This window comes from Mesoplodon densirostris, chromosome 3, assembly GCF_025265405.1.
Source record: "Mesoplodon densirostris isolate mMesDen1 chromosome 3, mMesDen1 primary haplotype, whole genome shotgun sequence".
NCBI classification, from domain to species: Eukaryota; Metazoa; Chordata; class Mammalia; order Artiodactyla; family Ziphiidae; genus Mesoplodon; species Mesoplodon densirostris.
This window is the reverse complement of record NC_082663.1, coordinates 146,160,697-146,187,274: the sequence shown is the minus strand read 5'-3', so window position 1 is coordinate 146,187,274 and position 26,578 is coordinate 146,160,697. Positions and strand designations below refer to the sequence as shown.

Genomic DNA, 26,578 nt, shown 5'->3' with positions numbered 1-26,578 from the left:
TCTCAAACAGGCGAAACTAATGCATAGTAACAGAAATCAGAACTGTGACCATCTCTTAATGGGGATGGGACCCACTTGCTAGGGGTGCCAGGCAGGTGATGGGAATTTTCTCCATCTTGATCTGGGCAGTTGATGACAGACAAATACACATATAAAAAATCCAGCTACCCTTAAAAAAAAGAGTCAGACCCTTTAAAAAAAATCCAGCTGTACATATAAGATCTGTGCATTTTAATAATAAAATCTGGAGAGGAACAAAGCAAAGATCAGAGTCACTCCATCCCAACTCTCTGCTTTATTTTGATTGTAGCAGTTCTCCCTCTTTCAAATCCCCTTGTTCATTGTGGAGTTTGCCTGCCTGTCTTGTTCTTGAGACAGACAGGGGCAGCATTGGTCTGTCTATTGCTACGTGCATGCCCAGCCCCAGAACCAGGACTGGAATAGTCAGCGGTAATTCAGTGGTTGTGTGACGATGTCTGTGTAAGTTTTTGATTAGTAGTTGCAAACGATTGCATGTCAGTGCGGACAAAGCTGACAGGCATATTACACATGTGCGTGATCATGGTCACTGTGGTGATGATGGGGTGTTAGAAAGGCTTCCTCATGACACAAAAAGAGGAAACAAGTGCTGACCATTCGTTTTGGCTGTCGTGGGATTCAGTGTCTTTTTTTCTATAGCTTGCTTTTTAAAAACTGCAAACATGCTTGAGGGAGAAAAGCAGGCTGCAGATAGATATGTGTGGTGGAATAGATTAACCTAATGTTTCTAAACACACAGAGAATAACTGAGTTTAGGGACATGTGATAACTGTGAGAAAACCTGGACAGGAAGGAGACAGACCAACACTTTCATCATAGTGGTTGTGTCTGGGGAAGTAGCAGATGGGGATCCGAGAGGCACACAAATGGGCTTCCGCTGTGACTTGAATATTTATTTCATTAAAAAAAAGACCCAAAAAACCCCCCTTCTGTGGTGGAAAACAGTATGACAGGTCCACAAAAAATTAGAAATAGAATTACTGTAGAATAGAAATATGACCCAGCAATTCTACTGGGAATTGAAAGTGTGGTCTCGGGACTTCCCTGGAAGTCCAGTGGTTAAGACTCCACGCTTCCACTGCAGGCGGCACGGGTTCGATACCTGGTCAGGAAACTAAGATCCCACATGCCATGCGGCATGGCCAGAAGATTAAAAAAAAAGGGGGGGGGTCTCAAACAGATATTTGTACATCCACATTCATAGCAGCATGATTCACACTAGCCAAAAGGTGGAAGCAACCACAGAGTCCATCAATGGATGAATGAACAAAATGTGGTCCATCCATACAATGGAATACTATTCAGTTTTAAAAACGAGGGGCTTCCCTGGTGATGCAGTGGTTAAGAATCCAGCTGCCAGTTCAGGGGACACAGGTTCGAGCTCTGGTCCTGGAAGATTCCACATGCCACAGAGCAACTAAGCCCGTGGACCACAACTACTGAGCCTGCACTCTAGAGCCCACGAGCCACAACTACTGAGCCCACATGCCTAGAGCCTCTGCTCCGCAACAAGAGAAGCCACTGCAGTGAGAAGCCCGCTCACCGCAACTAGAGAAAGCCCGCGCGCAGCAACGAAGACCCGACGCAGCCAAAAATAAACAAATAAATTTATTTTAAAAAAGTATTAAAAAAAAAGGAAGGAATTTCTGAGAATTCCCTAGCAGTCCAGTGATTAGGACTCACTGCTTTCACTGCTGGGGCCCAGGTTCGATCCCTGGTCAGGGAACTAAGATCCCACAAGCCGTGCTGTGTGGCTGAAAAAAAAAGGGGGGCATTTGTGAATAGTCACCTCAAATGGTAATGAAGTTTTTGTGTGTGTGTTTGTTTGTTTGTTAATTTTATTTATTTATTTTTGGCTGTGCTGGGTCTTCATTGCTGTGCGCAGGCTTTCTCTAGTTGTGGTAAGTGAGGGCTACTCTTCGTTGCGGTGCACGTGCTTCTCATTGCGTGCCTTTCTTGTTGCAGAGCACAGGCTCTAGGCGCGCGGGCTTCAGTAGCTGTGGCACGTGGGCTCACTAGTTGTGGCTTGCGGGCTCTAGAGTGCAGGCTCAGTAGTTGTGGTGCACGGGCTTAGTTGCTCCATGCCATGTGGGATCTTCCCAGACCAGGGTCAAACACGTGTACCCTGCACTGGCAGGCGGATTCTTAACCACTGTACCATCAGGGAAGTCTGGTAATGAGGTTTTGAGCACCCGTGGATTTCCATTGATTAAATGTATGCCAATCTGTAGCCACTGTGGAAAACAGTATGGAGGCTCCTCAGAAAACTAAACATAGAATTACCTAGGGGGTTACTTACAATTTGGGACTTCCCTGGAGGTCCAGTAGTTAAGACTTCACCTTCCAATGCAGGGGGTGTGGGTTCGTTCCCTGGTTAGGGAACTAAGATCCCACATGCCTTGTGGCCAAAAAAACAAAACATAAAACAAAAACAATATTGTAACAAATTCAGTAAAGACTTTAAAAATGGTCCACATCAAAAAAAATCTTAAAAAAATTATATGATCCAGCAATCCTGGGCATATATCTGGACAAAACTCTAATTCAAAAAGATACATCCGGGCCTCCCTGGTGGCGCAAATGGTTGAGAGTCTGCCTGCCGATGCAGGGGATACGGGTTCGTGCCCCGGTCTGGGAGGATCCCATATGCCGCGGAGCGGCTGGGCCCGTGGGCCATGGCCGCTGAGCCTGCGCGTCCGGAGCCTGCGCGTCCGGAGCCTGTGCTCCGCAACGGGGGAGGCCACAACAGTGAGAGGCCCGCATACCGCAAAAAAAAAAAAAAAAAAGATACATCCACCCCTATGTTCATTGCAGCACTATTCACAATAGCCAAGACATGGAAACAACCTAAATGTCCATCAACAGATGAATGGATAAAGAAGATGTGGTACATATATACAATGGAATACTACTCAGCTATAAGTAAGAACAAAATAATGCCATTTGCAGCAACATGGATGCAACTAGAGATTATCATGCTAAGTGAAATAAATCAGAAAGAGAAAGACAAATACCATATGATATCACTTACATGTGGAATCTAAAATATGACACAAATGAAACTACCTATGAAACAGAAACAGTCACAGACATAGAGAACAGACTTGTGGTCTCCAAGAGGAGGGGGTTGGGGGAGGGATGGAGTAGGAAGCTGGGGTTAGCAGATGGAAGCTTTTATATATAGACTGGATGAACAACAAGGTCCTACTGTATAGCACAGAGAACTATATTCAATATTGTTTGATAAGCCATAAGGGAAAAGAATATATATAAAAAAAGAACGTATATAAATGTATAACTGAGTCACTTTGCTGTACAGCAGTAATTAACACAACATTGTAAATCAGCTATACTTCAATTTATAAAAATAGAGTACATGTACGCCAATCTACTACAATCACTATTCTCCCCAGAAAAGGCTCAACTTCCACCCTGATGGAAGGAACAATTTCCCTGCCAGTCAGCCAGGGTGGCAGGAGCTAGCTGCTGGCAGGCAGTGTCCCCTCACTCTGGCCCGCCCAAGCACAGCAGCACCCCCTAGGTCCACAAGTCTGGCTCAGGCCAGCGAGCTCGGGGTGCATGGAGGTGGGTATACCTCACAGGCAGGTATACCCTGGGCCACCCCTGGAACTGCAGCCCTGAGGGACAGCCCACCACCCAGCTGAGACCCAAGGGCTGAGCCACAGAACACTGTTCAACTGGAAAAGTATCACAAAAATGATGGAATTCAGTAAGTTGGCTAAGTTTAAAAATTTATATATAAATAGAAATTTATATATAAATAGAAAATACAAAGTCAGTAATCTTTCTGTAGGCAAAGGACCACTGTTTGGAAAATAACATCCTGCATACATTAGTAATAAAAGGGTTAAATACCTAGGAATCGAGTTAAGAAACTTGTAATATCTATATGAAGACTTTAAAACACAGACTGATGAGGTTTAAAATAAGGGCATTCCTTCTGCATAGTGAGAAAGAGGGACCAACTACCGATTATACATTAGCAACATGGGTGAATCTCAAAACCATTAGGCTGAGTGAAAGCAGCCAGACAGAGAAGCCCACACTGCACCAACAGGTGAAAGTCATCCATAAAGATGGACGTGGACCAGAGGTTGCCTGTTGGTGGTGGCAAGGGGGGATACTGAACTGGGAAGGGACACAGGGGACTTCTGGGGTGATGGAAACATTCTATAGTTTGATAAGGATGTCGGTCCTCAGACTGATTCATTTACCGGAAATAAACTGCTGCACACCCAGGACTTGTGCATTTCATATTAGACCTCAGTTTACAATGGGAATCCAGTGAGACACTCCTAGGTAGAACAACCTTCAAAGTGCAAAGCGCTTATAATCGATGCCACCATTTATTTGTAGCAAAGATAGACACACACACCTGCACTCGGGCACAGGACTTTGGAAAGACAAGGATTTGATGTCTTGGTCGGGGGCCTGGGAATGAAGACTTAGCATACTTTTCACTGTACTCCAATATACTTTTTAATGCATTTTTAGCTTTAAAAAAAAAAAGCAGAACGTATAGCTAAAAAATAAAATCTGACAGGGGAACTTTACCATGTTGAGCTGTTGTGTTTACCATGTGCGTTTGTTACCTGTTGAAAAAATAAGTTGAGATGTCAATTTTCCGCCACATAACAATGATTCCTATGTTAAGATGTCGTAGAAATATGGAAGAAAACACTAGTTTGATTTAGGGGTAGGGAAGGCCTTTCTAAATAGGCTCTAAAAAAATAGAAGAGCAGACAAATATAAATCTAATCCCTAAAAATAAAATCTCTTTACAGCAAAGATAGGATGACTCAAGATGAAAGTAACACAAGCAGGGGACAGCCCCCAGCGAGGATGGAGGTGACAGCATGTGTCACCACGGAGATAAGGAACAAATTCCAGTGGCCACCAGACACTTGGGAGCATTGAATCACTCCTAAAAAATGCTAACAAGGGAATTCCCTGGTGTTCCAGTGGTTAGGACCCCACGCGCTTTCACTGCCGAGGGCCAGGGTTCAAGTGCTTTCACTGCCGAGGGCCAGGGTTCAATCCCTGATCGGGGAACTAATTCTGCAAGCCATGCACGTGGCCAAAAAAAATAAATAAATAACATGCTAACAAGACTCACTATTCCATTGACAAGGATCAAAGAGGCAAAAGCCAGGGTAGGGTAAAGTCCAGGTGGCACTGTTGGTGGGAGAAGCGTTAAAACCTCTCCAGGGGGGTAGGTCAGCCACATGACCTGAAAGGGAAATATGAAAACATTTATACTCAGTGATCCAGGAAGCTCTCTACATATTTCCTTGAAGGATACAATGGAAGAGTCCATACAAGGATGTTCAGTGCAGTGTATTTTACAAGAGAAGAGGGAACATCTTAATTACCATGAAGGAGCTTAAATTTTACATTTGAATTATCTCTAGTCCCTTAGTCTTTTTTTTAAGATTGATTGATTGATTGATTTGGCTGCGTTGGGTCTTTGTTGTTGCACGTGGCTTTCTCTAGTTGCGGTGAGCAAAGGCTTCTCATTGCGGTGGCTTCTGTTGTTGCCAAGCAAGGCTCTAGGTGCACAGGCTTCAGTAGTTGCGGCACGAGGGCTCAGTAGTTGTGGCTCACGGGCTCTAGAGCGCAGGCTCAGTAATTGTGGCGCACGGGCTTAGTTGCTCTGCGTTATGTGGGATCTTCCCGGACCAGGGATCAAACCCGTGTCCCCTGTGCTGGCAGGTGGATTCTTAACCACTGTGCCACCAGGGAAGTCCCAGTCCCTTAGTCTTATGGTTAAGGCACCCATGACTTACATGGACAGTTCCAGTTGAGATGCCAAGTGCTTTCCTAAACGCACACGTGGAGGTGGTAGGGCAGGTGTTCCTTGACATCCTAACAGCGGCCCTTTGGGTTGTGTGTGCTGGTGACTCACATGTCTTTGCTTCTGCTTTGTCGTCACTTTATAGCAGGTCTTTTCCCAAAGACAAAGACAAGCGTTGTTCATCTCAGAATTCAGTAGGACTGAGTCAGTGTGAAAGCACGGAGAGCCCACCTCCCAGACGCTTAAGCAAATACGGGCTCTGCATGGGGGTGGCAGGTCAGGGCTACGAGTGACTCTTTTTGCTACACCATCCATTGCATGGGGCTTCTGGCCTCATGGTCACAGGACAGTTGCTGCCTTGCCAGGCATCACAGCCCGCTCCAAACCAAAGGGCTACAAGGCCACGGGGAGTCCAAGACTCTTCCTTTAAAGGGTGTTCTGGGAAACCGCACCAGCAAGTTCCACTTGCATCGTATTGGCCAGAACTGAGCCACCACCCCCACCCCAAACAGGCGTGGGACATCTAGCTTCAGACGAGGCCTCCGCGGGGTCACCTGCGACACTGAGGAGCCCACTCTCATCCAGCCTCAGCTGAGAGACGGCCAGAAGTCCCTGGTAAATCAGGAGTCATCACCCAGGGTGATTTATAGGAGAGATTTATTTGAAGAAATATTACAACATATAAAAACTACATAAAGTCTCAATTTCCACTCATACAGTGGTAAATTTGATATAATGCATAATAAAAAACTTTTAAAATCCAGAACGGACAAAGTACTGCACAGTTTCATCACTAAGTCAAATTAGTTGATAAGCAAATCTCACAGAAGAGCTTCATGTCAGCCAAGGCCACAAACACCTTGTACAACACATCTGAACTGACAGATTGACATGTTAAAAATACAACAATATCAGTGCACGTTGGGGACCTCTGGTGCCAGAAACAAAGGCGATTGGAGGGCAGAACTAGTCCTTAGCAGTCTCCTCCTTGATTTTAACTGAAGAGAAATAAAAGGGAGAGTCATTGCAGGGAACGTATGTCATGTTACACGAAGCAACAGGCAAGCACATCAGGTACGTGAACCAGGAGCTACGTTAATGCCCAGGCGCTGACATTAAAGGACCACCTCATAAGAACCTGCAGCAGCTCTGCATCAGCATTCAGAGACTGAACACTGCTCAGGTGCTCCCTAAAGGTTTCCAGACCACCTGGGCTATGGGCTAGCGTCTGAGGCGGGCGCAGCCGACCCAGACTCACTTAGCAGGACAGAGGCAAGTGCCCCGAGATCTGACCACTCGTCCACTGCGTGCCAGGCCCCGGTGCTCTGCGCTTACCCACACGCTCACTCATCTCAGAGCAACCCTGAGAGACGCGAGGCCACCAGGGAGGGTGGGTGACTCGCCCCAGTCTCAGAGCCTAAAGCCATACCCCTGCTGTTCCCACTGCTCCCTACCGTACCTGAGGTGCTCTCTCGCGCTCTGGCCAACATACAGCGCTTGATCTCCAAGCCGATGGCTTTGGCCAGTGGCGGTGGCACAGCGTTACCCACCTGCAGGGGGGGAAGGAGGGCGAAGTGTGGTTCGGCACGGCTGGAGTCAGCGCTAGCCTCCACTCGGCCACGGTCACTGGGCCCCCGGTCTCAGGCTCACGCAGGCCACCAAAGTCCTTCCCTCAGGATGGCGCTCAGACCTTCCACCCAGCCCACCCTCCCGCCCCAAACACCAGCAGGTCAAGCACCACTCAGAGAAGGGGGCCTTTAAAGGGCTTTAGAAAATCTGAGAATCCGGATATGGAAGCTGCTATGTTTCACTTGTAGCTGACAGCTCTGCTCCCAGAACACAGGATGGCTCAGGGGGGCGCGATGGGAGGGTCTCGCTGTGACCCCCAGGCACTGCTGGCCTTTTCAGCCACACGCCTGCATTCCTTGGAAATACATCTCATTAAAAGCCAAATGGAACACCCTGAGAAACAGGAGGAATTATTGGTTCCTTTCAACCCTTAGCAACAGTGAGTTTTCACCACTGGGTATTTCGTCTGCTCTCTGCAATACACTGGAACTTTCCTTTGGGCGAAACGTGCCTCAGCCGTCCAGGGCACCCAACACACTTGGCGACTCCGCCTGACCCGGGAGCGCCCTGGGCCCCAGGGACAGGGTCCCTCCTTCCTGACCACCCCCTCGTGGGAGTGCTGAGGCCAGTCAGCCCCCAGCTCTGGGGGCTCAGCGTCCCCTCGGAAGTGACTGCGAGTCAAGCTCCCCACCGACCCCCGACCCCCTGGTCTCCCTCCCGCCAGGGCCACTTCGTGCGCGGTGCCGGTCGCCCCTCCTCAGCGGGGAGGAGACCCAGGCCGACTCCGCTCCACTGACCTGCCGGTGCTTGTCCAGGATGTTGCCGAACAGCCGGTAGGTGTCGGGGAAGCCCTGAGAGCGGGCGCACTCCCGCACACTCACGACGCGGTGCTGCTCTGGGTGGAGCACGCGGCCCTGGGGGCGAGAGGCGCGACGGGGGTGGGAACGAGACGGGGCCACGGGAACCCACCCCGGGCTGGGACGCAGAGGCAGGAGGCGGCCCACGAAGCCCGTGCCTCTGTCCCCGCCCAGGCCCGAGCGGCCCTCAGACCTACCTGCTTGCCCATGGGCTCGGGGTTGGTGACGGTTGTGCTGAAGAAGCCATCCCACTCGAGCCGTCCGTAGAGGCCGGCCCAGTGGTTGTGCCTGTTCCCGGTGTGGGGCAAGCACCAGGGAATGAGGGTGTTGAACTGTCTGGCCGCAGGGTCACAGGCTTTGCCTGTTGGAAGAGAGGGCTGCGATGGGGCTGTGCTGACAGAATGGGATGATACAGCAGCCGACAGTCCCCGTTTGCCAGGCAGAGCTTTATCACGGACCCTGTCCTCAGCAGCCGTGCGCAGCAGGGACACCCAGGCTTGGCGAGTCTGCACCCCATCCAGGGCTGCTGGGTTCCTATGCGGCAGCCCCGGCATCTCCTGCTGAGAAACCCTGAGCCCACCGCCCCGCTGCAGAGCCTAAGGGGGCTGGGGCTTCACATCAAACTTGAGGAAGCCACACCCGGAGGCCAGGGCACAAGCAGGGGTCCCACCTTCCACGCAGGAGCAGACCCCACGGAGAGCCCCGGCGCTGCTGCAGCCATTCTTCTTGTCGTGGTAGTTGTACCGCAGCTTCCTGGCCAAGGTGCCGTCAGAGAGCCGCACCTCGATGTTTGGCAGGTCACGCCAGTCTGAGCCCGGGGCCAGAGGGATGTGCCGCATGCGAGCGGCCACCAAGGCGCTCATGTCCTGGAAGAGTACAGCAGGCCCAGCTGTCACTGAGCTCGGGGAGCACCTGACCACATGCAGTGGGCTGGGTGCCATAGTACTGGGCACTGGACATACCACGGTGACCAGGACCCCAAGGGGCTTGTATCCCACTGTGGGAGACAGGCAGTGACCCCAACCGACAACCTGGGGGTTACACACGTGCCATGAAGACACCAGAGCGGGGATGTGGAACGACGGGGGAACGGGTGAAGCGACGGCTTCGGGCAAGTGCGGGGCTACTGAGGAGGTGACGTCGGAGCTGAGCCCTGCAGGACAGGAGGAGCCAGCGGCGGGGAGAGCTGGGGTTTGGTGCGTTTGGGAGATCCCCAGAGAACAGTGGTGCTGAGAGACAAGACCAGTCATAGGAGAGGATAGCCAGTCACACCATTCTAGCCTGATTCTAGGCAGAGTATAAGCTCTGATTGACACTTTCCAGGACCATGTACTGGGGCGGGGGTGGGGTGCAAGGAGAAGCAGGAGGCAGTGAGGTGTGAGGCTGGGGGCCAGCTGAGGTAGCGGAGTTTGGGTGAGGGGCCAAGAGCAGAAGGAGCTGGAAGGGGGCGGAGACCAGGTCCCACTTCCCCGGCAAGCCCCACTGGGCTGCAACCACAGAGCTGTTCCTGGGAGGCCGCTGGGAGGAGGCCCCGCTTTATGGAGGTGACATTACCTTACAGATGTGGTCCCTGAGGATGGGCTGGTACTGCGAGCCCCGGAGCTGCCTCTGGAACCAGGACTGAGGCTCCCCGTTGTACGAGATCTCCTGCGCCGAAGCTCCGTTCCGGATCTCGGGAAGGTCGGACATCGTGTCCCGCACGGTGATGGTTCGGAATGGACCCGAGCTCAACCTGCAACAGAGCACAGATCGTGGCACCTCTGGGGACACACACAGCTACCGTGTGTGTGAGTCACAATTGCTGTCCCCCGACTGCTGGCACCGTCTTCTTCAGAGAAGGCAACCCAGCTCGGGGTCAAAGGGCCGCCCGAGGTCACAGGGGCAGCATTCTTCCCAGACCCCATCTGAAAAGGGGACAGGCTATATATAGTGTGGGCTCTGCCCGTGACTGCGGCCAGGCTTCTGGCCACTGCCCTGGACACAGGGCACTCGGGGTCAGAACGAGAGCAGAGGTGGCAGAGCGTTCGCAGGGCAGGCCGGACGCGGCGCTGTCGGCCCTCGCTAACACTGTGTCCTCGGCTTGGGCCCCTTCACAGAGGCCCACCCGCGCCAGGCATCGCGGGGAAGGCTCACGGGCACCAGGCCCCGCGGGGAAGGCTCACGGGCGCCAGGACGGCGGGTGCTCCTACCTGGTGATGTTGCTGACAAACTTCTTGTCGTCGACTACAACACTCAGCTGGCAGGCCCGGGGCGCGAACACGTGCAGCGGCTCTGGGAACAGGGGGAGCTGCTCTCCGGGGGCCGCGGCCAGGATGATGGCCCGCCTCCGCGTCTGGGCCACACCGTACTGACCAGCCTGCGCAGGGGAGGGCCAGACACACACATGGTCAGTGGGCACCCCCGATCAGCTGGGCCGAGGGCTGGGGTCCGCAGCACTTGACTTTCTGGGGCGTCTGGCCGGTGTGGAGCTCACCAGAGAGCCCCTAGTTAACCCACGGGCTCATGCCTAACAGGAGGGGGGACCGGAGAAAAGGACGAAAGATCCCAGGAGATGGCTGGTAGCCCCTGGAGAAGACGGGAGTGAACCCTGCTGGCGATCCCAGCCGGCTCCTTCAACAGTACATGAAGGAGCACTTGGGGAGAAGAGCGGCCAGAGGAGACACCAGGGGCCGTGCCACCTGCCTGGCAGCCCACGGTCACAAGGGAAGGAACACGGCTGCCAACAAGGCTGATCAGTGAGGCCGAGACACTATGGAAGCTGAATGGGAGGGGGGCCCGGCAGCCGTCTCCCCAACCCTTGCCCGCACTGCAGGTTACCGCCCTGTGGCCTGTCCCTCTGAGCTCTATTTTCGGTTTGAGACAGCTTGCTGCTGTCCAGGGACTGCTCGGCCCCTTCTCCGGCCACACGCGTCTGCCCGCTCTGCCCCTGCCCGGGGGGCCCACCTGCAACACGCCGAAGGTGCACTGGTAGCCCATGCGGACCAGGCAGCGGAGCGTGAGCTTCAGGACCATGGAGCGCTTGAAGGAGACGAAGTTCCTGACGTTCTCCAGGAGGAAGTACCTGGGCCGGTAGTAGTCGCAGTAGCTGTGGAGGTGGGAGAGACGAAAGAGGAGGAGACCTACTCTGCCAGAAGCCACTCCCAAACGCTTGACGTTTGTCAAGACACACCTGCCAACTCTCAAGGTCTCTCCCTAGCGGAGGGGCAGCTGTGAACTTCCTGAAGGCAAAGACCGGCGTCTCACTCAGCACACCGCCTTCAGCAGGTGCGAAGGCTAAAGCAGTTACTGCTCGGCCCTGGCACGCCCGCGGCGCAGCCCCGGGACCGGCCATCTAGTCACCCTGGGGCAGCACCGAATGCAGAGGGAATTCTAGCCTGTTTACCTGAGGAAGGAGACCACCAGGGAGTTCTTGAACTTAGAGTAGGTTCGAGAGTTGAAGCGGTTCATGCCGCTAAAGCCTTGGCAAGGCGGCCCGCCACACAGCATCTCCACGTCTCCCTTCTGCGGCAGCTTCTGGCCGCGGGAGTTGGTCATCTCCCCGGCCATGACCAGCTTCAGCAGGACGTTGCAGTCCTCCGTGAACACCGTGGACCCGGAATTGTTCAGCCGGAACGCCTGCGCCGCGGGGTCCCACATCTCGATGGCCCACAGCGTTTCCGAGATGCCTGGGGGACACAAGGACAAAGATGAGCTGTGAACCCCCTGTAGCATGAGACTCTTTTAGTCAGAACTGTGACCAGAGCCAGAAAGGTCTTCCAGGCAGAACACGCCCGGTCTGGTTTTAGCAGCTGTGCGGAGAGAAACCCGGAGCCTACCTGCTTGGTGGAACCCTTCTGACAAACCCCCACAGCCAGAAAACACATCCAGGGTCCGCAGCTTCGGCAGCTTGATTTCCGTCTCCAGTTCACTCGGCTCAGAGTTTTGCGACTTTGTCCTGCTTTTCCCTGTGGAAGACAGGTCCCAAGTCAGATCAGGGCCCTAACGTGCTCTCTTCAAACACCCTGGTGATTCAGAGAGGGCCTCGTTTTGAGGTGGCGGCAGCAGAGTGAGGTAACGTCAGAGGCTGCTCTTTTATACTGACTGATTCACGAGAATTGAGTTATAGGAGACGGACTTGAAAAGAAGCCCGTGGAGTAACGACATACCTTTTCCCTTCCCTTTCCCTTTATTTCCAGGGCTACGGGCATGGTTTGGAGGATCTTCAAAGCTTTTGCTCTTGGCATTATAGGCCTGAGAAGGAAAGAACCACAACAGTCTGGAAGAGAAACACCAGTCCCCTCTCTAACAAATACGATTTAAGTTAATTTGATAAGATCTACTTAATTTCTCCCTAAATATGGCCATAAGCAAAAAGTGCTTTGATTTTTATTACATTAGAGATGAGGGGGAAATTCTACTAATACACACATTTTATGTGGCTGAAATTCCTGCTATTTGAAGTACCTGGACTACTCATTCTAAAAATAGGCAAATGTTACAGTTACCCTGTACACACTGGAACCTGGGGGAAACATGGTTTATCTTAAAACGATACATGCCTATCACAGAAAAGTCATGCTCAAACAATTTAAGAGTGATTAAATTAATCAACAAACTGCTGACTCTACTCTCAATAACCAGGCCACAGGCTCAGCTGTATGGCCCCGGCCTGGACACGGATCCCTGGCTGAAGGCACTGGGGGCAGGGCTACATCTCCCAGGGCTAGAGGAACCTTTCCCTAACTCACAGGCACTGGCCAGGCCAGCAGAGGCCACTTAACAGTCTTCAAAAATTGCTGTTGCCTTAGGACACTCAAATGTGACATTCTGTTTTAAGCCCAAAGTGTCAAATTCCAGAACAACTTGAATGTCACATATTCATACTCTGGATAAACTGCTTTCTCGGGGGCTGTGTCTGACCCCAAGGCCCTCCCTCCAGTGAGCCCAGGGCCCTACCTCAAGGAAGTAGAAGCGGTCGGGGCCACCAGCGGAGAAGTCCTGGAGGCACTCGGGCAGGTCCTCCCCGTACTCCACGGTGCAGCGGCCCTGCACGGCCTTGAAGTCCACCACAGCCTCCTCGTCACTCCAATAAAGCAGGTTGATGTCTGCGTGGTAACTCGCCGGGGTGGACTTGTGCGTGTTCTCCGGCCTATGAGTGCGAGGGTGTTTGTTAGTTCTTTTGCCTCGAGCTGACAGGCAATTAAATGGCACATTCCTGACAGTGCCCAGATGATCGGTGGGTAAAGACCATTCCCCACCCCAGCAAGTCACCTTGATTACTAACCCCCTTAGTTGGCACTAACCACAGACTAAGTGGGATTCCTTGCCATGAACTCAACTAATGGTTTGCTTGCTCTTCATGCCCCCAGTGTAGCCCCAAAAGACTTGTCCTGTGTTAAGACCAGCTGCTGGTCTCCTGTTAAAAAGCATGTCTAGAGCTGCCTTCATTCGCTTATAACAGCCAGATTCCTTGTTCTTTCTCATTACTCAACTGATTATCGCAAAGACTTCAAAAACTCTTCCACGTACATTAGCTAAGACATGGAGCAACCTTAGACCTATCTGGTATGGATTAGTTTCAGGTTATCTCCTAACCATTATTAGGATCCCAGAAAAAGACTGAGTGAAGACAAGATGTTGGACAGAGAGAAACCCCAGAACAGGGAAGAGGGCCTGAGAAGAACAGGGGGATGGGGAACGGGGAGGGGGGCAGAACACGGACAGTGTTCTGAGACAGAACACACGGACAGAACTCAGGGTTCTGAGGGCGCCTCGGGCAGAGCCCAGGACATTCCACGCCTGTCTTTGTCACACTCTGGACTTCTGCTCAGGGATTTCTTTTGGACAAAGCTTTGCAGCTTTAAGAGAGAAAGCGAGGGCTGTGGTATGTAGTTGTAGTCATCCTCAGTACCCTCCAGGTAATCAGAAACACTCAGAAGAACAGACACCTCCACCCAACTCTTAGACCAGCACTGAGTGTAGGCTGTTAGCACCCTGCCTCAGGCAGAGCCTCCTGAAGGGCGGAGGCCTCACCGACCTGTAGAACTTGTTGACTCTGATCTTGGTGTCGGTCTCGTTGGGTCTGCCGTTGCTCTTCTTGCTGCAGAAGATCTCTTTTATGCGGCCAATACGGTACGGCTCAGGGGCATCTAGGTTGCTGCCTTTGATGTAGTCAGAGTATTTCCGGTAGTGTTCTGGATACAGAGCTTCATCCACAGGTTCCTTCCGTGGGCGTTTCACAGGACTGGACAGCTTAATGCTGCAGAGAAGCAACTGTTATGAGTGACTGAACATGAAGCCTTAAAAAGCAGTCTCAGCATGACTGAACAGTGACAATAACCACTTAAATTCAAACACCTTAAACTAATGCAGCTAAGTACCCTTAGAACAGATTCAGAAGTTAAATCTCACCCACACTTTAAAATGGGTACTCTTCATCTGTGCTCTGGGTATAGTTGCTAAGGCTGTTCAGGTTCTCCCCGCTCCCAGCCTCAGGGCAGGTGCGGGGCTCGTTCAGCTCCACAGGTGTGTGCAGCAGGGACGCACAAGCACTTGGAGCGGGAGCTCTGAGCGCCAGGAGAGCCTCCAGCGTGCTCCCCCTCGCCTCTGACTGCCGACTCCTGAGAAGGCAGGGCTCCGTCAGCCCAGCGCCCTGAGTGACACAACAGTCCGAGTCGCCTGAACCACAATGGACACACAGTACAGGCAAGAAGTAAACTTCTGTGATTTTAGAGTTGTTACCATGGCACAGCCTACACTCTGACTGAGGCATCGACCCAGAGGCAAGGCGGGAGAGGCATGGGGAGAAGACTTGCAGTCTGGGCAAGCCGAATTTGGCCTGACCACGTACTGGCTAACTCAGGCCAGCAAATCAGATGCCAAGCTGCCAAGACCGCAGGGCTGCATACTTTGAAGACTGCAGTTCAAGTTCAGGAAGGCAGCTGCTGTGCTTTCCCGTCAGACCCCCTGAAGTCTGACGGGCTCCAAAGGTGTCCCTGAACACCTGTGCTCTCACTTCAGCTGTGCCAGGAGCACCTGGTAGACAGCACTACAGTAAGTCCTCCCCTTCGAGGCCAAAAACAGGAGCTAAAGGGCGTGGTGCACACTCACTGTGCGGGCCTGGAAGGACCGATGTTTTGTAATGGACGGTGACTGAACGGGGACTGGGTTCCAATTAGGACTCGAGGAAAATGGAATTGCAAGTCAGGAAACTGAGCTGACTAGGCTCAGAAAATGTTGGTTGTAAATCCAACCATGCACTAGTTCTTAGAACGAACAAGGAATGGATCAAGTGTGGACAATATCTGTGGCTTTGATTTTTCCCCGAAGAGCATCAATCCTCTGATGTGGAAGTCTTTTTATTTATTTATTTATTTTTGGCTGCCTTGGGTCTTCGTTGCTGTGTGGGCTTTCTCTCTAGTTGTGGCAAGCGGGGGCTACTCTTCGCTGCGGTGCGCAGGCTTCTCATTGCGGTGGCTTCTCTTGTTGCGTAGCACAGGCTCTAGAGCGCAGGCTGAGTAGCTGTGGCGTGCGGGCTTGGTTGCTCCGCGGCACGTGGGATCTTCCCAGACCAGGGCTCGAACCCGTGTCCCCTGAATTGGCAGGGATTTTTTTGTGTGTGTGTGGTACGCGGTCCTCTCACTGTTGTGGCTTCTCCCGTTGCGGAGCACAGGCTCCGGATGTGCAGGCTCAGTGGCCATGGCTCACGGGCCCAGCCGCTCCGCGGCACGTGGGATCTTCCCGGACCGGGGCACGAACCCGTGTCCCCTGCATCGGCAGGCGGACTCTCAACCACTGCGCCACCAGGGAAGCCCCTGGCAGGTGGATTTTTAACCAGTGCGCCACCAGGGAAGTCCCGGAAGTCTTTTGATGCAATTCCCATTTACCAAGAAGTAATTCACAGTCAGCCTTTACTTTAAGCCAGGTGCTGTATTAATAAGCCATTTTCTTTTAACTCACTTATTCCTTAGGGGCCTGGCAGGCAAGGCACTCCTCTCCCCACTTGATAGATGGGAACTGGGAGGGGGGTCTCTGCCATGACCAGCTGGGCAGGAACCCACCACTGACCCTAACGCTCTCCCTTAGCCAGCGGGCTCTCTGTCTGACTTCTTTCACAGACAGCTTCACTGCCACAGAATTATAGTCACTCTGCACTGGAAGGCTGGACAATGTCTGCTCACCCCAGATGACACTGACAGCTCGGCAGCAGCAGGTACTGGGCTTCGGGGTGGCAGACACTGTGGAGCCAGCTCTGTACTGGCCCAGAGCTCCTGGCCCTGACTGCAGCAAGGGGCACTCACTTGAAGGTGAAGGCCTCGGGCGGGAGGTACACGCCATCGCCCACTCGATACTGGATGCCGTTCTTGGTGGCTAAGCTGTAGAGGACCCGGCCATCCAGGTCCTCGAGCTGCTCCATGACCCTGGGAATTTCTTTCTGCCTCATTTCAGCCAGACGTGCGCAGCTTGCACAGAACCTGAAGGAGTGAAGGACAGAAACCAAAGGCCCTTAAGTGGCTGGTAGTGACTACAAGCAGCTGCCATTGGCTTAATCCAGACTCTGGTGACCAAGAGGAAGAATTTACAGATGTTAGGAGGAACTGGCTTTCCTGCATTTTTATGTTCACGCTTTGAAAGCACTTATTTGGGACCAAAGCCCAGAGATACACACAATAGGAAAATGACAAGCCAACCCCACTTTTGAGTAGTCGATCCTAAGACATTAACAAACCATTTAGAATATGGTCAAGAATCCACCACGAGCGATAATGCAGACAGTGGTAAAGACAGGAACTCAAAACGTCAGAGGAGGCTCACGCTATTATCTCTAAAGGCTGAAGAGGTATTTGGTAAAATTCAACATTATTTCTGATTAATAAACCCTTAAAAAGAGAGTTAGAGATGGTCTTAAAAACAGATCGAGCCAAAAGGCAGCCCCAGGTTGACTGGAGAAACACCAGAGGCACCGCAGCGAGCCCTCCTAGCCTCGGCCCTGTCAGCCTTACTGTCACACACCGCTCGCTCTGGAGGTGTTGGCTGCCACTTTTAGTTAAAACAAGTGAGGTACCAAGGTTAGAAAGGAAGATGTGGAGCACTAAACACTTTTTAAGAAGCAAAAGCCTCCCTAAAAGCGTTCCCCCACCAGCTCGAGTAAAATGGAATCAAAGGTCTCACTTATGAGAAAAGACACAAGATCTGTGGTACAGACACTGAGGAACCCAGAAAGACACATCCTGTCCCTGGATGGGACAGCTTCTCATGAGGGGGTCACTCCCCACCAGGCTGTCCACACACTTACAGCCACTGCAACCAAGTCAGGCTGGTCTTTGGTTGGTGAGGAAGACGATCAGAAGACGTGGGGAAAGCAAACCCAGCAGAGAAGCACAGGAAAAGCTCGAGGGGTTCATGCAGACGCATGGCGTCCTCAAGCACCGACAGAGTAGCCCAGGAGCCCAGTCGCGGCACTCACTTGTACTTGTTGTCCTCCATTGGCTGAGTTTTTGGAGGGGACTCAAATCTTGCGTAGTCTTGGTCATACCAAAGCTGGTAGAAATAGGTCTTTCCGTCATCCTCCGCCATCATGGCCTCAGGGTCCACGCCTCCCTAGAGATGAGGCTGCCGTCAGCCATGATGACCCCACACATTGAGGAGGGGCACACAAAGGGCGCCAGGCACTCACCTCCAAGGCCCAGTTTTCCGACGGGGCTTTATAGACGACCTGCACTTTGCTGTGAATGTATGAAAGCTGCATGTCCTCACATTCGTCTACCAGGAACAGCTCCAGGGGGTCCGACGTGGCCCCGAGGACCGTGTCCGTCCCAGCACAGAACCAGTGGGCATGAAACATCTGCCCGTTGCTGCTGTCCTCCCACAGAGCCGTGACCCTGGAGCCAGAAGAGGGGGCGGGAAGAGAGTTCTAACTTGACCGGCAGATCTGGACCGAGTCTCCTTGGGGGACATGTATTTTTTGGTTTTAGTACAGGGCAAAGAGCTGCTGCTATTCTTACAAAATAGGCACTCCTACTTACTCAACAGAAAGTGTGGGCTGAAGTCAAGCAGAGGGAAGGACACAAACCTTGCTAAATACAGTGGTTTTGAAGAATCATCTGGAATAACAGAAACACAGTCCCCCACTTCCAGGGTTTCCGAGTCGATGCATACCTTCTTATAGTAACTCTTCTTCCCATCGGTCTGAAAACAAGAGCTTAATTTCAGGTGAGGATGGGTTTGAAGGTCCGTGCTAGGCTTGACCTGCGAGTTCCTGTTACTTTATAGGAAAGGATCACTCATAACAATTTCTTCAAGAAGCCGTGAGCTCTACCAGCCTGGCTACTATAGAGAACATCCAACTTCTTTGGCTGGAAGCCTGCAGCAAAGGCTGCTCACATCCCTCTATCACCACCTTTGCTCTCTTGTGTCAGCAGCAAATGGGATTCTAGCATTCAATTGTAATAGCACTGCACCCCACTCCCCACACCTCCCTTAGCCACACGGACCTCCTTCCTTCTCTCCCACAAGGAAAGCTGGTCCCACCTCAGGGCCTGTGCTCTGGTTCCTCCCCAGACCTTCATGCGCTGGCTACTCTCCAACCTTTTGGTCTCAGCTCAGATGTTGCCCCACCAAGAAGCCTCCGTGGCCCCAGCACCCTGCCTGCCCCCCGCCCTCCTGACAGTACATGTGTCACAGGCAGGGGCTTAGTTATGCCTAGGCCTAGAGCAGCATCCAGCAGGGTAGGCCTCACGCTTGTTGAGGGAACTGACCATCTTTGGCTTATGGACATCGAGGGAGCAACACTGAGATGACATTCACTCTCCAGCTTCGGTAAAGGATTCGACCCTTAGACAGGCAGGTGGCCACAGAACCCCCGGGAGGCCGTCTGCTAGTGCCCCCAGACACCTACTCCTAGGCCAGAGAGGACTGTGAAGGCTCTCTTCAAAACAAGGTTGCAAGGGGAACCAGCCTGACACCCCAAGAAGTGTATCAAATGCCCATTCTGGGGACTTCCCTGGTGGCATGGAGGTTAAGAATCCGCCTGCCGACACAAGGGACACCGGTTCGAGTCCTGGTCCGGTAAGATCCCACATGCCATGGAGCAACTAAGTCCGTGCACCACGACTACTGAGTCTGCGCTCTAGAGCCCGAGAGCCACGACTACTGAGCCTGCGTGCCACAACTACTGGAGCCCATGCACCTATAGCCTGTGCTCCACAACAAAGAGAAGCCACCACAATGAGAAGCCTGTGTACCACAACAAAGAGTAGCCCCCGTTCGCCGCAACTAGAGAAAGCCTATGCACAGAAATGAAGACCCAACGCAGCCAAAAATCAATCAATAAAATAAAATAAATAAATAAATATATTTTTAAAAAGCCCATTTTGGAGTGTGATGAAAACTGAGTCCTTGGGCATACAAGCAAAAAAATGCATTTCAGGTGCCTGACCACAGACCTCGGCCTCTCAGCCAGCTCTGCTCTGCTCACGGGACAAATGGGCAGGTTTCTCAGCTGCAGGGCTCAGGCTGCTTAAGACGTCTGGCAGCGAGATACCACGAGACAACTGGCTTCTCAGAAGGGCAGCACTAAAACGACTGAGAGCCTGCTCCTGGATTACCTTGACAGCTTCTCCAACCCAAAAGATCCGATCCTTGTTCTGCTTCTTTTTCTTCCCCTGATGCATCTTTTTGGGTGATGGCATCTCTGGAATATTGTCATCCACTTCTTCATCATCATCTGCCTCCTTCATGGCCATGTTGGGACACCTACAAAGTCAGTTATTATAAGCAAGGTCCTCTTTAAAAGTAAAACCAATTGGGAATTCCCTGGCGGTCCACTGGCTAGGACTCTGTGCTCTCACTGCTGGGGCCCGGGTTCAATCCCTGGTCGGGGAACTAAGATCCCACAAGCCTCTCGGCACAGGCAGAAAAAAAAAATAGTAAAACCAACTGAAGGTGTTTTACTTAGAAAACAGGGACAGGCCTGGTGACAGCGCTAGACAAAGGGACCCTGACTGCTCTGTACCTGCCAACCCAGCTGTCCCACACAAAGCCTATTTGCCATCAGCTGGCATTTTCCTCCATTTCAAGAACAAGCGTTGGCCAAACCTACCTCCTCTTTTGGCAAGCCTGTTTGCTCCTTCCGCTACCACCAAATTTAACCATATCCTTACAGGCTTTACACTTTCCACACTCAGGCTGTTGACAAATCTAAAACACATTTAAAAAGTAATCAAACAGTCATTAGTAACAGCTGGTAACCAGTTTTTGGTGAATTTAAAAACTGTAAATTTAACCTCATTAGAAGTAAGGGAAGTAAGAGTTAGGAACAAGATACGAGGTTTGCATAGGTTAAGCCTGACACATGGTGCTGGGACAGGTGTGGGGAAATGAGAACTCGCACTGCTCAAAGGATAATTTGGTGACCCCACTCTGGAGAACACTGTTCCAGATCAAAGTTAAGTACGTGACCTACACCCCAGCAATTCTGCTTCTAAGTAGAGAAGAGTCACAGGAAGCCTCGTTAGAGTATCAGGTTGCCCATCACTGAGGGATAAGCTGGAAGAGTCACAATGAAATATTATGGAATAGTTAAAGTGTTAACTAGTGTGACCTCCAAACAGCTCCCGGGGAGATACTGAAGGTCACGTGGCAGACACAGATTAGTCCCGGAATTGGGGGCACCGCAGTAAGGAGTGTTCCAGCTCACTTCTACTCCTGGCTTCTGCATGTCTTTGAATATGTCATGTTAACATTGTCTCTGGGAGATATCTGACTCACCTACTGGGGTATTGTGAGAATTCAATTAAAAATGTGCATGAATACAATTTGAAAAAGAAACAAACAAACACACATAACAGCTGTGAAAGATTCCAGTTTACGTATACTTTCTTAAAAAAAATTTTTAAAGCTTGGATACATATGTACTAGATGAAATAAAGTAAAACCACAACAAGAATGGTGAGGACATGCAAATTCCTATTTAAGGGCAGCCACTATTTAAGGAAGACAAAGGAGACACTCTGAAGTCAGTGGCCAGTGTGAATGCAGGGCAGTTCTGAAGGCAGCTGCTGTATTTTTGTATTTAAGTTTTCATCCAAATTAAGTCAAACAGATACCAAAACACTGGGTTGGCCAAAAAGTTCGTTCGGGTTTTCCGAAAGATTGCATAGAGAAACCCAAATGAACTTTATGGCCTACCCAACAGACCTGATCCCTGGGTCATGGAATTAGGTGGATTAATTCCTCTAGAGTGAAGTAAATATATATTAAAAAATTCAGTAAGAGAGGTCTTTTCAGGCCTCAAAGCTAAGCTGGACAAAGTCCCCACTTTCCCAGGGAACTGATGCCATGAGACAAGGCAGGCTCCTGGGTGGATGTCCCTACTTGGAGGAAGCAGCGCCTCTGTGGGGCAGTCACTCCCTCTGCCCTTACACCAGGGCCTGAGGACACAGTGGGACGCAGCCAGAGCAAAGGCACCCAGAAGGCCAGGCTCCTCTGCAACAACGGTGGCGCTGACGGCAAAGCGCCCGAGCACGCCCCTTTTGACAGCCGTCCCAGAAGAAATGCAAGTCCCCCCAGATCACTAACTCTTTCTTCTAGCTTCTGTTTTAGGGGTCACATTTGAGCAGTGAAAAATCTCAAGCCAGAAAGAGAAAGAAGTGAGTTCCTCAGAGATTTACAAGGGGAGCAGGCAAGGTTACCTCACAGACGCCACACCGCCGGCGTTTAAAGGCATTCTCCTTGTCTTCTTTGTCATCCTTTTCAATTTGCTCCGCAAAGAAAGTGTCAAAGATCTGGTAGACCAGCTTCGTAGTGGTGGCTTTGGTGGGGCCTCTGTCCTTCTCCTTGGCAGGATGCCGGATGGTCTGCCGCCTTTCAGCTCGCCTGGGAGAGAGTTTCCATGGTGTTAGCAGGCTGGGAAGAGCGCACAGGATGCTCTGCCTTCTGTCTCACGTCTTCAGTCTCATTCCTGCTGCATCCTTACCTTTTTCCCAAGGTGACCCCGGCCAACTTGATCAGGTCTCTCATGCAGGGGGTCAGGAAGATGGGCTGCTCGTCACTATCCCCAGCCCGATCATAACTCTCTACTTGTTCCACCACAAACTGGGCGTGTCGAAGGAGAGAATCCTCTGTGAATCGATTCAGGTTCAGCATAGAAGGAGGAACAGTGGTCTTTTAGGAAAAAAAAAAAAAAATCAGAGGTTTCCCTTAGGCTTAAGCAAAACTGGTCTAAATCAAATAAACAATTTCGGCTGACTCTGAACATGTTTTCTAGCACATCTCATATAAATAGGTGTGAATCCCATATGGTGAATAACCTTAACCTCTTACCTCAATCTTATTGATCAGGTCTTCGTATGTTGAGTCAGTGTTGTTCTGCAGGAACTCAACTACTATCTTACTTATGTAGATCTTCTCTTGCATCACGCTGAACAGTGGTGCATACTCTGGGCTGGGATCCATCAAAATGTATTCAGCAAATGCTGCAGTGAATAGATGTTTAAGAGAGCAGTTTGAACCTGATGGCAGCTACCGTGGCCAAAGGGCAGGGATGAGGCTACGAGGCGTACATAACAGGCTAAGAGTCATTCTGTACCCAAATGTCAAAAAACATGAAGTACAGTCCAGAGTTAGCTCATTCAGAAGGGGCCTGTCTGAGCCAGCTGGAGGACGGAGACTGGCCAAGTGGCTTTCCCTTGGCTCGATTCTGGTTTTTGGAATTCAGTTTGGGTTTCAGCTGCAAGAACATGACCTGCTTTTATACCAGAGGGTCAGTTCCAGGGCCAGTTGTAGCTAATATAAGGTCATTCCAGGGACCTCCCTGGTGGTGCAGTGGTTAAGAATCCGCCTTACAATGGAGGGGATGCAGGTTCGACCCCTGGGCAGGGAACGAAGATCCCACATGCCACGGAGCAACTAAGCCCACATGCCACAACTACTGATCTCGCACGCCTCAACTAGAGCCCACATGCCGCAAACTACAGAGCCCACGTGCTCTGGAACCCATGCCACAACTACAGAGCCCACATGCCCTGGAGCCCACATGCCACAACTAAAGAAGAAAAAACCCACACACCACAGCTAGATAGAAGCCTGCGCATCACAACGAAGAGCCCGCATGCCTCAACAAAGACCCAATGCAGCCAAAGTAAATAAAATAAGTAAATGATAAATCTTAAAAAAAAAAAAAGGGCCCATTCCATTCAAACCTGACATGCTTTCCACATGGTCACATGAGCCTGACACTTCCCAGAGCCCAACCAAGCCCTATGAAAGACAGGAGCGAAGGGCCTTTTCAGCTCCCAGAAGAGTCCACGATTGGTCACATACTTACAGGTGCTAAAGCCAAGGAGAGCCTTTTCACCTCCATCAAAGCCAGCAATCCACCATTCATTTATTGGACCAAGATTTTTGCCATTAACACCACCTAAAAGGGGGGAAAAAAGTTTCCTGAAAGGAAAGTAGACTAAGAATACGCCTCTCAAAAACTGAGGAGGGTTAAGTGGCACTGAGTGCCCACCTGAGCCGACACCTCTTATCAGCCAAGCCGGGCAGTCCTTACTGGAGCCATCAGAGAGTCTGCTCGTAGCTGCTCACAGCCCAGTCTCAAGCCCTAACTTTAAGAGGCAATAGTTCCAGTTGAATATTGCTCTCATCTCAAAGTTTTGTTTGTAAACTGTCCCAAACAACCTGGAACGTGCCACTTACCTTCGGGAGACGGGTCATCCTCATATATTGGCTTTGCTGAACCAGAAAAGAGGAGCTCGACATCCTTCTCAATGAGGCCGGTGTCGATCGGGCACAGGTGACCTCGTTTACAGTACACGCTAGACAGGCGACAGAGTGGATTTACCAGCTGACCAAAGGCAGGTTGAAGTACAGAGTCAAGCTCAGACCCGAGGTGGACTACGTGCAGTCCCTAGACTCAGTTGTCTCCTTGGTTGCCAGAACACTGGCTCAGTACAGTGTTCTTTCACCCAAACAGCTTCTACCTGATTCGCCCACCTGGGTATCAAGAGTATAAGTGTCTGAAAAGGCAACGTGGAGAGGTCAGCAAGACTGATCGTGGGATGGCGGGAAATCTCACAAGGGCACCACCTGCTACACCCTCCCTCTGTGAGCTGCTAGTGGAGAAACAATGGCTTCTCAAACACATCCTACCCAGAGCTGTACAACCATCCCCTCTAGCTCCAAAATGTTCTTGTTGCTGAAAATGAAACCTCACACCCACTGAGCTGTCACTCCCTATCCCCTCCCCACCCCTGGCAACTGCTAATCTGCTTTGTTCCTGTGGATTTACTGCTTCATAACATTTCATATATGGTTAATTTTGTGCTATGTGACTTTCACCTCATTAAAAAAAAATTAAAATGAAGCACATTATACAACAGCATAAAAGGTGAGGTACACGGCTTCCCTGGTGGCGCAGTGGTTGAGAGTCCGCCTGCCGATGCAGGGGACACGGGTTCGTGCCCTGGTCCGGGAGGATCCCACATGCCGCGGAGCGGCTGGGCCTGTGAGCCATGGCCGCTGAGCCTGCGCGTCCGGAGCCTGTGCTCCGCAGCGGGAGAGGCCACAGCAGTGAGAGGCCCGCGTACCACAAAAAAAAAAGGTGAGGTACATCAAGGACATTGGAAGGAAGGACTTCCACCTCCCTCTGGGGGTTCAGCCTCAAGTTTAAGGGCATCTACTGCCTAGAGATGCTCCTTGACATCTGAGAGAATGTGCATCATTAAGCAGGATGCCGAACTTGAGAAAATCACGGGTTTGGGGTGGGTTCTGCTTATGAACCTGCTCATGCTGGTCTCGAGGCCAGAGTGCCGTGCTACCCCTCAGAGTCCAGGCGGGTCACATGGAATCCGTGCAGGTCTGAGAGCACCACCACGCTCCCACCACCTAGGCCCTTGGAAGCCAAAAATCCACATCTTGGACTCTCACACAATTTAAAAAAATTAAAACATGACCACTTTGACTGGAGTTCCCCTACCAGGCATGGTAGGCAGACACGGGTCACAGCCTTGCCATCAGGACCCGAAGATGTGGGAAAGATGGACCAAGGGAAGGCAGGACACCGCGGATGCACAGAAGAGGAGGATCCAGCACCCAGCCTGACGGGCTGTCCACACGCTCCCTCAGTAGAGGTGACATCAGGGAGAAGTGCCAAGTCCCAGGCAGGGGCAGGACCCACTGGTTCACAGGAAGGACTTGTTTCCAGCTGCCACTTTCAGCCCAAGTACCAGAGGCAAACAGAGTTCCTAGTTAACCCAGGTGGTCTGGCTCCAATGGCCTGATGCTGCACAGGCATGTCATTCCTAGGAGGTGTGTTCTTACTGCCCCCTTCCCAACCTCCTATTATTGAGGAGTGGCCAGGAGACCCCAAGCCCTGACACTCCCGACTACAGTGGCCCCGGCCCCTAGTTCTCCTGAGCCTCTGCCCCAGGAATGCCACAGGGAAGCATGAGGCCATGAATGTCAGCCATGCCAACAGCATGTTTCCCCTGTGCTGTCAGGCAGAGGTTGAGCCAGGGGATCGCTGGTAGATGGCCAGCATTCCACTACAGATCAGGATCCTGATCGTGGAGCGTGGGAGACACCACCAACCACAGCGAGTGTACAGAGTACTGCAGGAGAAACATACTGGGGTTTCCCTGGGCCCAGAGCCCCCCAACCCACTGTGGGGCAGGAGCGTCGGAAAGGCTGCCCAGAAATGACTCCACCTGAGGCTACAACAGGCGGCCCACCCACCCCTCCTACTATTCTCTGGTCCAAGGAGCGGAAAAGCACGTGCCAAAGCTTGAAAGAAGACATGGGCTGGTCCTGGAGCCAAGCCATTTCCCACAAGAAGCAAAGTGAAGCACCTCCAGTGAGGGGGACAGAACGGAACCAAGGGGGCTGGAGAGCACGGGGACTCTGCTCACTCACAGGCTCATCTGAGCCCTTCCAAAGGTACAGTCCAGACGCCATGGACCTCTAGGCCGAAGAGCCCGGCATCACTGCCACGGCCGGCAAAAAGCCCTGCAGGATCCAGGCCCCTCCCCAGGGCCCTGTTCCCCTACCACTCACCCCAGTCCCTCTACCCCAGCCACACAGCCTCTCACCTAGTCTTCCCTGGCCAACGTGCCCACCTCCCAGCCTCCACGTGCTGCTCCCTTCTCCTGGTGTCTTTCTCTCACTATCCCCTCGGCTTGTTCTTAAGCCACCGAGGTCTTTGCTCAGTCCCTTCCTCTCCATTCTAAACAACTTACCCCCACCCACTCTCTGCTCCCCATGCTTTTCACATCTGTCAGTGTCACTACCCGACAGGCCTAACTTTTGTTCTGCCTCCATG

The 26,578-nt window shown here is 51.8% G+C and overlaps 1 protein-coding gene across 4 annotated transcripts in view; it reads right to left on the bottom strand.

Annotated features, from left to right (window-relative positions):
- Positions 1 to 6,494: 6,494 nt before the first annotated feature.
- Positions 6,495 to 26,578, bottom strand: part of DNMT1 (DNA methyltransferase 1) — a 42,836-nt gene continuing 22,752 nt past the window's right edge. For 3 of the 4 annotated variants that reach the window (XM_060094185.1, XM_060094186.1, XM_060094187.1), the window contains exons 17-40: positions 23,959 to 24,077; positions 23,585 to 23,677; positions 22,582 to 22,733; positions 22,235 to 22,422; positions 21,951 to 22,134; positions 20,360 to 20,457; positions 19,866 to 20,013; positions 18,332 to 18,447; positions 17,936 to 18,140; positions 17,726 to 17,859; positions 16,560 to 16,733; positions 14,297 to 14,518; positions 13,216 to 13,408; positions 12,426 to 12,510; positions 12,096 to 12,224; positions 11,663 to 11,945; positions 11,224 to 11,365; positions 10,470 to 10,636; positions 9,835 to 10,012; positions 8,951 to 9,146; positions 8,478 to 8,641; positions 8,221 to 8,337; positions 7,314 to 7,404; positions 6,495 to 6,852 (exon numbers count right to left, since the gene is read on the bottom strand). In XM_060094185.1, the coding sequence (XP_059950168.1) occupies positions 6,821 to 6,852; positions 7,314 to 7,404; positions 8,221 to 8,337; positions 8,478 to 8,641; positions 8,951 to 9,146; positions 9,835 to 10,012; positions 10,470 to 10,636; positions 11,224 to 11,365; positions 11,663 to 11,945; positions 12,096 to 12,224; positions 12,426 to 12,510; positions 13,216 to 13,408; positions 14,297 to 14,518; positions 16,560 to 16,733; positions 17,726 to 17,859; positions 17,936 to 18,140; positions 18,332 to 18,447; positions 19,866 to 20,013; positions 20,360 to 20,457; positions 21,951 to 22,134; positions 22,235 to 22,422; positions 22,582 to 22,733; positions 23,585 to 23,677; positions 23,959 to 24,077 (3,610 nt within the window). In that variant the 3' untranslated portion in view covers positions 6,495 to 6,820. Of the gene's footprint in view, positions 6,853 to 7,308; positions 7,405 to 8,220; positions 8,338 to 8,477; positions 8,642 to 8,950; positions 9,147 to 9,834; positions 10,013 to 10,469; positions 10,637 to 11,223; positions 11,366 to 11,662; positions 11,946 to 12,095; positions 12,225 to 12,425; positions 12,511 to 13,215; positions 13,409 to 14,296; positions 14,519 to 16,559; positions 16,734 to 17,725; positions 17,860 to 17,935; positions 18,141 to 18,331; positions 18,448 to 19,865; positions 20,014 to 20,359; positions 20,458 to 21,950; positions 22,135 to 22,234; positions 22,423 to 22,581; positions 22,734 to 23,584; positions 23,678 to 23,958; positions 24,078 to 26,578 lie in introns of all 4 variants that reach the window. The other variant, XM_060094188.1, reaches the window with a different exon arrangement.